The sequence below is a fragment of the Rhipicephalus sanguineus genome, chromosome 1 (genome assembly GCF_013339695.2).
Source record: "Rhipicephalus sanguineus isolate Rsan-2018 chromosome 1, BIME_Rsan_1.4, whole genome shotgun sequence".
Classification (NCBI taxonomy): Eukaryota; Metazoa; Arthropoda; class Arachnida; order Ixodida; family Ixodidae; genus Rhipicephalus; species Rhipicephalus sanguineus.
In genome coordinates this window covers 170,689,248-170,700,132 of record NC_051176.1, presented here as the reverse complement: position 1 = coordinate 170,700,132, position 10,885 = coordinate 170,689,248, and the positions used below count along the sequence as shown (strand labels likewise).

Here is a 10,885-nt window from a genome sequence, read left to right as displayed (position 1 = left end):
GACCAAAGGAAGGAGCGGGCAATCTCTATAGAGCCTACTCGCGGTCTCCTTATACCACGATTGGCCGGCTTCTTGCGAACCGTCCTTGCGCACGAAAGGCATTATGAGCTTCGACCGGAGTCTGCCGAAACAGAGCAAAAGGCGCTCTGCAATCTCTCAAGATTGGCCTGCGCCAATTTGCCGGCGCTCTCGCGGGTGCGATATTTGTTTCTCCGGCGGAGAGACGCCGGAAGCGCGGAGCTGTCCCTAGGCGTCCGCGCCTCGGTCCCTAGCCCCGGGTCCCGCACGCGCGCCGCCTGGCGGTGCTGCGGCGCTGGGGCCCGTGGCGCTGCGGCGCCAGTGAAGAGGGAACCGATCCCGACGACGGGCTGCCGCCAGCGAGCAGCGGCCGCGAGGAGCTACGAGCGAAGCGTGCGAGCCCGCTGGGCCGCCAGCGCGAATGTGCGCCTTCTGATGCGCGGCGTGACGAGCACTAGCAGCGATGGCTTCTGCCGAGGCGACGTCGCCCGCGCCCAACATGTCGCCGGGCGAGCTGGAGTGCATGCGGGAGCGGAAGTGGTGGTGCTTCCTGCTCTCCAGCATCTTCACCTTCCTGGCGGGCCTCTTCATTATCCTGATCTGGCGAGCCCTGGCCTTCCTCTGCTGTCGCAAGGAAAAGGCAGGCGCCTACAGTCCTGGGGCGCCAAAGCAGCCGACCGCCAAGAAAGCACCCCCGGGCGCCGCCGACGCCAAGCGCAAGGCCGGGGAAGGGGCCGCCGAAATCGGGTTCATGACGGAGGCCAAGGACTGGGCAGGGGAACTCATCTCGGGACAGACCACCACAGGCAGGATACTGGTGCGTTTTCAATACTCTGCATGCGCGCGCCACAGCTGCTGCTCAGTACGCGCGGACATTAGTTTGCCACTCCAGCTATCATCCACTGTCCTCCGAAGCAGCAAAGCTTAACGAAAAATTGAACTAGCGGGACCAGTAAAGCAGCGCTTGACAGATGGTGGTTCTTTGTTAACGCTTGCGGAAGATAGACGAAATTGGAAGTGCATCGAGAACGAGACATACGGAGAGAGGTGTCTTGTTCTTCGTGTTCTTTCAATTTCTGCGCTTGACGAGATCAAGCCGTCGTGCACGACCTCATACATGCGTGGCCTATGAAAGCGCTATGCATATTTTCCAGAACTGCTAATCGGGCGCTCAGTGCTCCCTAAGCACTCCAGACCGGCGTTGTCGTGTGCCAAACGTTTCAGGACCTCTGATGCAACCGGTGATACAGGCAGCACAGTATGGGGAAACAGGCACCTCAACAAACGTGCTGCCGAGACCAAAGGAGCTAGAACGCATTTATCTCGCATCGATCATTGTAGCAGTATAAAGTAAAATACGACACGTGAGCTCACTCCCTGACGAGAGGTGGACAGCTAGCTTCAACCACATGTTCCAGAAGCACCTCGTCCTTCGAAGCTACCCGGTTGTTTATATCAAGGCAGCGCCAGTGGGGTAAAACAAGATAAAAACAAGCTGAACTGTAAATATTGCGCGAAAAACAGAAGAATATGATGAGAACGAGCTTGGCGTATATTCGGTCAGTGCATACAAAGCTACCTGTTGAATTTCCGGTGCAACTACTGCACAGTCGATTGCTACAATGTATCCAGGAGCGATTGCGTTCGTCATGATCTATCAAGTTTATTTGCCGTGTGAACACTAAACAACTACGATGCCCACACAAAGCAGTGGCACTGTAAATGTAATGTGCACACAGAGACCTTTGTGGTTCTGTCGCTCAAATACTGGTCAGTGCTTATTTTTTGCAGTGCAATGAGAAGGCAAACATTGCTGGTGGACGTGTGCGTAGAAACCTTTTTGCATCGATCGTAACGAACATGCATGGGTCAGAAATCCACTCTGTTTCGTTTTCCTAAAGAGTATGTAATATACGCAGAACGATACGCCAGTTTTCAGTGGTCGAACGGTTTGTCGTTCAAGTGGTCATTAAAAGTGGCTAATTTTCAGTGCTAGATTCACGTTCTGTACCAGAAATATGATACGCCAACTAGTTTATGCATATGATCTCAATAAATGAACAAAATTTACCCGACAGTCTACCGGCTTTGCTATTATGCCTATGCCACAGTTGCGTTCGAGAAAACACGAGTAATGGAGCGGCCATTGTACTTGAGTTCAGCATTCGTAACCGAGTATGTGACTCCGTGGAGGTATCACGGTCAACGCAACCTCATACTCTTTAGAAGTAATTCGCTTAAACCAGTCCTGTAGCTTATGCGCAGCTACTATGTTTGCATTATTGAATCGTTGTTGAGAAACAAGATACGCATGGCACATTTGTGCTCGAAAGTTGACATATGTGCGTCGCCAAGGGTCTTTGCTGTTGTCTTCCTTTGTCTCACTCAGATTGCGATGACGTATCACTCCTTAGGGCGGAATGCGTAACTAGTGCCGTAGAGCGAGCCGCGCACAGACGTAAGCGTTCCTCGTCTTTATGACATTAGCGTGATGACGCACTGTATACGTGGGTATCGGAGGCTCACGCGAAAAGTGCACACGTCAGTGTCGTACAGTTGACGCACGCGGTTTTCGCGAGTGGTATTCTCCGTAAAATACCTGCACGTGAGACCCGCAGGTTACACGTGGAACTTGTGCCGGGGTATAGGTTTCAGCTCAATGTGCCGCTGTTAACGGGGACAATTCGGATAAATTTCTAAATCAGCGCAAGGCTCTCCTGCGACTGCACAGCTTGGCTCAAACTCGCCAGCGAACGCGGAGAACTACTTGGCTGAAATGTTCTCTGTCGTGGTGCTAGCATGGAGTTGTAAATGGTCTATCATTTTATCCTTGCAGAATGCAGATCAAGAGTCGTTAAATCCCTATGATTACGCGAAGTGGTACTGCTCAAAAAAATGTTTTGTTATTAGGATGCGAACACCGCTCTCGGCTACCATTGTCTCGCCCGAGATTGATTAAGACGGATGTATTTGGAGTGGACGTAACTGACTGCGCATGAATTCTAGCTCCATCGGCTGGCTCATTACCGCGAACAACTCTCAAGTCGAGTGTGGAAGGGTTGAAGCCGGTTGGCGACAGTGCATTTCGATGGTGTTCACAGCGTGCACGTATTACGGGAGAAAAAAAAAGGGGGGGGGGGGTGCAGGCAGAACGAGCTACGTACATATATAATTTTTTGTACTTGCTCTCATACTCGCGTCGTGCTGCAGAGCAGGTGACTTACGTTGACGCGGTAAATATGTCGCAGTGCGCACAGTCACAACAAAAAGAAGTAATATAAACGTAGACCGCACACAGTTATGGCACTCCTTTGTTAAATATTTTGCTTCTCTTTCTGTATTTGAACGAGCATAGAATAATACAGGAATGTGCATTTTTGGCTACTATCAAGAGAGAAATACAATCGTTCACATGTAGTACTCTAAATTCCTGCGTTTTCGTGCTTCATTTTGAGCGAGGGACATGATGAATCTCGCCAGAGAACTGTATTTCGTGTAGGAATGAACGTGTTAAAAGACGGAAAAAGTATGAAACAGTGTTAATAAATACACCAGCAGTTTCACGATTCATTAAAGTCGTTCAATTTCAAATTCACATCTTTAAGTGCTTATGAGAGCCTTCAGTTCTGCATCATAATTTCCATTGTCGTGCTAGGTTTTCACTAATTTTATCATGTGCGTAGCACATGATAATATTAGCGCACGCAGGTGGGCATGGAATAAGGGTACTGTACACTAGGCGCAGGCACGTGACCATGACCATGTAGTTGCCAATGAAACCACAAAAATGACCTTGCGTACTACAATGCTCATTCTTTCTCTCCAAACCCCGCTCTGTCGTTCAGTGCGTCCTCTGCGGCATGTGTGATCTCATTCCTCCGCGTGTCTGCTCCCTTCCCCGTAATTTTACTTGAATGGATGGAGGAAGCAGCTCTCCGGAGAATTCGGGCCAAGGCGACCCATTACCAGTCATAAGCCATCTCTTGAACCTGAGGCCAACCCCATCAAGACGATGACCAGTGTCCAAAGAATTACGCAACTGCGCCTGCAGCGTATGCCCGTCTTCTATTTTTTTACATACACTAGGTCATGGAAAGTCCGTGAGAATGTACTTAGGCATGTGAACTTAAGGACAGACTAACTTGACGACTATCAGTGATGGATGGATGATAAACTTTACTGTAGTCCTCTAGGGCGCGCGTTAGCGCCCAGCGGTCCGCACCGACGCTGGGGTGCGTAGAACCGCACCCCAGCGTGAAGAAGTGTTGCTTTCATCGCCGCGTAATGCGGGACACCGTCAGAACATACAATCTAAGTTCGCTAAGTCATTGCATAGTGCACATTGTGCGCATAGTGCGCATAGTGCACATGTTGTCTGAATTTCGGGGTAAACCATATGAACTATCGTGATGGCTCATAAACAATACAATACACGGTAACGGACATCCACACCTCTGGTCCACCGTCTGGTCTGGTCCATCGTGGACAAACGCTTGATTAATATAGTGTAATATAACAATCCCTCCGTGAAATTACCATCGTTGTCATACATGAAAGTAGTCTTAATGCGAAATTACTCTAATTATGTCATCTACGGACAAATTTTAGTTAGAAGTCATCGCCACTGGCAAAAGGGTAATAAAACATGACTTGCAGGGAACGTTCAACGCGATCGTTACACACGTTTGCAGAGTCTTAGCAGATTTTGTGTGGAAGGGGGCATGGTGGACGGTGTTACTGGTTGTTAGTGCTAAGTGGAAATTGGCAGAATTCTTATACAGTTCCCCCTACTCAACTATTTTTTTTATTGGTTGAAGTTCGGTTATCATCGCTCTCACTGATCACTGACCGCTGCGTCATCACTCCCACTGCTTCTCGCGTTACCTTATTTTCAGTCATGCACTCCTTGCTTTTCAATAAGCACCGTGGCTTCATTGAACTCGTGCTGCCATGTGAGTTCGGGACAAATAGGTATTTGAGTGCCGTACTCGGGATTCAAAGCTGCAGACTGCAATTCTCGGCTTGATCAGTTGTTGATGCAGACTTTACGGCCTTTGACGACAGGTTCAGCATTGTCCGTTTCGTGCTTCTTTTTTCTTGTTCCCAGTCTTCTCGTCGTACCATTGAGCTACGAGCCACTATGGGTGCTACTAGACCAAGCTCCTGTAGAGGGTTCTCATAGGAAGCTGTGAACGCTTCAACGCATTGTTTTTGTTTAAATTAACGGATTATGCTTATTTCACTGCAAATATGATCTCCTTTCATAATGCCTCCATAATACGAAGGATTTACCTCGATTTCTTTCAATAAGATCGTCTTGTCACTCTGTCTTTCTAGTTGATAGCAGAAGCATGTAGCAATGGTTCTTTCAAGCACGGATTATTGTTAAGCGCTTTCGCGTCGATTCGTTCTGCTGTTAAAATAGAACAAGAAGGTTTTTCGGGCTTTGCGAAGTTCACGCCTGTCACCACTCGGAATGGATGGATTTCAAAGAGTGGATTTCAAATTGGACGAGTATACAAAGTATGCTAAGGTCCAAAACTACGGGTATTTAAATATTTAAAGCTTAGGTCTCGTACGTTATTTCTAAATATTTATTTAAGCTGTGGCTTAGAAATTTCTGTTGAAGAATGAGGGCAGAAACTTACAGGATGGGATGAGTGGGCTGCAAACTGCATTTGTGCATGTTTAAGTTTGTTTCCATTCCCAAATACGGTGCTCCATCGAGGTGATGGCGAAATGCAAACACCTGCTAATTTCTATTGCGAATTTTATGGGAGGCCTTGCTCTTTAATTGTCCTTCTCACTTCATCGGAATCTTTCTTTTCTTCTTTACTTTGGTCACCGCTGCAATAACTAGCCTTTTCGGCACCATAACGGAAGCGTAAAAACATAAAAACCATTTCGGAGGCATGCTAGCAACCAGATAATTTGCTCGATGTCTGCAGATGCAGACTGCATAGCATCATTGAGTTGCTAGCCCTAATTTGTTGGCCGTCGGCGCGCGTGACGCCTTTTGCGGATCCTTGCCAAGATAAGGGGATATAGGGTGGCTGCGGCAGTGATGCAGAGTAATTGCATTCACTGCTGGGACTCTAATCCCCAGAAGCAATCAGCTCGGGCACAGCTAGGGACCAGCGCAGTGGCGATGGCATGGGGATCCTTGAGCACGCATCGACGTTCTCACGGGAATGCACAAATACAGGTGGTCTTTACCTGCGACTGAGTCCACCACTGCTAATCTTGATCTCACCCTCCCTCTTATCTGTGCATCCCCCTTTTCTCGATGCGCGTTTCATCCTGGCATGTTGTCGAAGGTGAGCATTCACTAATCTTAAGGACAGGGTTCTGAGTCGACTTGAAGATAATGGCATCGAATTATGCGTGCTATGCTTATACAAGAAATATAAAAATATTGGGATCTTCACTTAAGCCGGTTTCTCTAAATCTATTGGAATGCACACACCGGTCTTCTGCTCGACAATGTCTCCTGTCCTGTACATGACGTAAGCTTTATTTTCATTTATCTTTAGGAGTTATATGCCGTTATTATCTTGATGCCGACACCACTACGAGCATTGGTGACGCTGAGAAACGCTTTCGAGTCCATGTCCGCTGCCTGTGTTGCTCATTCTCATCTGCTTTGGTGTACGTGCACTTTTGCGTTGAAATAAGCGCGGTAGCTATTCGCTATATTGTGGGCCAGTCTACAATGAGCCTGTCCAGCAGAGAAGGGCAATGGCCAGCGCCTGAGCGCGGCGGCGGTCAGGCGAAGGGCGCCCCATGGGACCCTGAGGATGCGAGCCGCGGCTTCCGTCGCCGGCGGTCCCATGCGTGCGCCACTCGCTGCCTTGTTGCTGTTGTGAACCGCCCCGACTTGGATTCTGTCCAGTTCCCGAGTCGGCGGCTGCCGTCCCCGTCGCAGTCAAAGTGCAGCTTTGTGGCGACACGCTGGGCCTGGCAGCCCGCGCAGCGTACGGTCGCACCGAAATTAGTGTGGCCCCGGGCTCGGTCCCCGAGCACGCTCGCGCTGCCGGAAAATTGGAGTGGCGCGCCTCCCCCTTCGTAATTAACTGCGCGTTTCTGCTACTGGTGCCGCTGATCACGCGCCGCTTTCACTCGCGGTGCCCGATTTGCATGTCGGTCGTTTGCTGCGATCAAGGTGTATCCGACGGAGCTCGACCAACGCGTGATCAATCTGCAAGTTGTGCTACGAGCACGCGAGCCTCGCTTCGCAGGCCGACATTTTCCTCGTATGCCGGCTCCGGGTGACTGATGGGCTCACTTAAACGTATTTATTTTCTTCTTCCCTCCAAGCTCCTGACTCTTAGTTGTTGCGCTATTTGCCGTGACTGGACTCTGGTTTGACTGCGCGGAGTCCCCGAACCTGTCAAAGAGACAAGCAAGCTAGGATGACGGAGGTATAGGGTGGGGCCGACTGGCGAGTCAGGCGATAGCGAGAGCCCCGATGGGTTGCATGTAAAGCTATTTCGCCACTTGTGTAAGCGGCGCCTCGATTGCTTTCACCGAATTTCCACCACCCCGGCTCGCTGCACACATTTCTTCCAAGCTGCTTATTAATCTCGACCAAATCAGTCGCGCGTCAAGTGCGTCATTTGAAGACTAGGCAAGATTTGTTTCCTGTTTAGCGAACACACAACTATAAAAACGATGCGGATGTCGAACTTCTACTGCACTGGTAATTAGATTTGACGAGCGGGTGCATATAGACTGCGCTACGTCTTGTCCGTATAAGAGATTAGGATGTGTGCTCGAGTGTTTACTAGTTGACCGACTGACATTGGGAATTCTGTGGGCAAGCACTCTCGAGGCAACTGCCTTGATAGCATATTCATAAGATCCGTCCCTTTAAATCTCATTCGGAGGATATTATGAGTGGAGAAAATAAATATTTGTTTGGTATTAGAGAGAGAGAGAGAGAAGGAATATAGGAAAGGCAGGGGGGTTGACTAGGCCTTGGAAAAGAAGCGTTGCGTAGAGTAAAGAATGAAGAAAACAGAAAGGCAGGCAACCAGAAAACCGTCTTGCTGGCTACCCTAACCTGGGGAACGAGAAGGGAGAATGAAAATACGAGACAGAGAGGGAGAATAATAATAATAATAATATCTGGGGCTTTATGTGCATGCCAAAACCACGAGATGACAATGACGCACGCCCTAGTGGGGTGGGGGGACTCCGGAAAGTTCGACCACCTGGGGTTCTTTAACGTGCACCTAAATCTAAGCGCACGGGCCTCTAGCATTTTCGCCCAGAGAGAGGGGGAAGGAAGGATATGAGGGTCGAATTCTCGCACGTGTGCTGGGCTGCAACGCTTATTTAAAAATGGATAAATGAGACAGTGCCCATATTCTTACCTGCAGTGGCGAACAATATCAACAATATCGGGATTTTTGGGGGCATGCATTCACTAAGCAAATGGCTTCCAGAGTTTTCAATGTCGGTATTTCGTATCGGCGTAGTCTAAGGTGTTAATGTGAGTATTGTCAGGAACAGAACACGGGGTGTGAGCATACTGGTCACGCAAAAGTTGCTTCTGTGTATACAAAGGAAACTTTAGTTGCTACAGCTCGTCAACTTCGAGTACGTTAAGGTCAGATAAGACTGTGACTGTGTGGAATATCCTGTGCAGATTTTCGACGCAGCGCACAGCTTTTCTTTTCTTTTTTGTTGGAATATTTACTTGTTTGCGTTTATCTTCGTTACCATACCCCGTATCAGTATGTGGTCGTGAAGTTGGGAAATGACGTGGACGTGCTATAACTGAAGTTTTAACCATGTCAGTAACAATATTTGAAGATTGTACGATACCGCGATATCGTTCTGCACATATTGGCATGAGGTCAGTTTCCGTGAGTTGTACAACACTTGTTCTCTCTAAAATAAACGCTTAGAAATAAATTCTTAGATACGTATTCGTTCTATTGCGCAGTTCTTAAATTTATTGCAAGCATTATGCATATAGCCTATTTGTGCATATAGCCTATTTATGCATATGCATATTTAACAAGCTTTTTATTAAATCTAACAAATTCGACCATTTGATTAATCATCCATTAGCTGTCGCTTCAAGTTGATGTGCATACCTGCAAGAATGTACTTGCGTTCTCTGCATTTATTATTACATCACGAGCCTGTGGTATTTGTACGACGTTTACGTAGATAATAAAAAGTAGCGACCACGGAGTATAGCCCTTGGGTAGTTCACATTTTATTGATTGGAATCGCCAACTGTAACCCTTAAAGCAAATGCGATGGACATTGACTGTTATCAATCTTGTTATTATTATTATTATTATTATTATTATTATTATTATTATTATTATTATTATTATTATTATTATTATTATTATTATTTGGATTATTATTATCCAGTAGTGCGACTTATTTCCGTGGAAACCAAATTGTTCCCTTACTAAGAAAACCACTCATCGAGGTTCATGTAATGCAATGTATACTATAAGCCTTTCGGACACAAAGGGAGCCCTGAAAAGGTCGGGCGGAGCTCAAGTCATTGTGAGAGCCACTTTTGCACGATCACTAGTAGACTAGTCCCTTAGCAAATTTTCGTGCCTTCTGGGAAATACCTGTGGCGAAAGATTGTTTACAGATATGACGTAGTGGTAGAGATAACAGTTCAGCAACGTGCATAGCAATCGGTTAGGACTTAATGTCATCATAAACTTCAGCGGTATTCTAATTTAACTATAAGACATGCACCTAATTAATTTTGTTAAATGGAGTCAAGGAAATGGAATTTGTGCGTGAAGGTGTTATTCAGTGCGTGTTACTGGGTTGTTATACCGTTTGTGCCTAGTGTTTGTAGGCCGGGTGACACTCTTGAGTTGTTTAGTACTCTGCACATCATTAATTGACCGCCAAGGTAATCGTGAACTTATTGGACAATTTATGGTTTATATCGTTTATAATTTAAACAAGTTTCAGTAAGTACACGCGTGTACTTGTTAAAGAATGACAGAAACGCTTATTTTTATATATTCGTTTGCATAGGTACTTGAGCGCAGTTATATGCCGCTTATAGGCCTGCAGCATCGCACAAAATCCCTACAAATATTTTATCGTGAAAGCAGCTATGACGTATTTCCCCGCAAAGTTTCTTGAAGTATTGTTGTCTACCTGATGCCCTGCAGTAGCGACATTTTACAGCTGGAAGAAATATGAAGCGTTTTAAATCAGACACTTGGCAAAAATTAATAAATAAAATAGAGAGACAGAAAGATATTAGGGGGTACAGACAGATGTAGAGAAAGAGAAGATGCCCATGCAACTATACATATAACTTTGCGTATATCTAATACACGTGAGAACCAGCAATGTCATGTAATAACATTCAGTATGGGGGCGCACTCGCTGCACTTGTTATTAATTGCGTTTAGTCATTCTTTTTTGCATATTAATAGATTACTTTTCATCTTCTGTGTGGTGAGCGTTTGTTATGGAACTTTTTGGGTGCTTCATCGTTGTTGACGATATAGTATCCACGTTAGACCTGTATACCGCAAGGTACGAAACATAATGCCCAGATTTAATTTTTAGAGGACCATTGCAGCGACCCGGTCCTTGCGACTCACATCGCGTCGGAACTGCCGAGTTACAACGACACCACCGTATCTGGCGAATACCATAATCCTGCTTGATGATGATCTTTTCCAATGGCACCCCCTCGAAAATCGGCCGACTACAAATAGTCATTTAACTTGATTGAGCTAATCAGGTTTGCTCAATATATTGAAGCCTAGCATTTCGAGTATCTCCGCTCAATATTTTTTTTTGTTTCGTTAACACTCATGCTTGTATACCGTAAAGTTGTTTATTCCTCAATCTCGGC

General features: G+C 46.7%; 1 protein-coding gene across 2 annotated transcripts in view; it reads left to right on the top strand.

Annotated features, from left to right (window-relative positions):
• The first annotated feature begins 346 nt into the window (after positions 1-346).
• LOC119402170 (calcium-activated potassium channel slowpoke) overlaps positions 347-10,885 on the top strand; it is a 189,056-nt gene continuing 178,517 nt past the window's right edge. For both annotated transcript variants that reach the window (XM_049417707.1, XM_049417706.1), the window contains exon 1: positions 347-835. In XM_049417707.1, the coding sequence (XP_049273664.1) occupies positions 482-835 (354 nt within the window). In that variant the 5' untranslated portion in view covers positions 347-481. The remainder of the gene's footprint in view (positions 836-10,885) is intronic.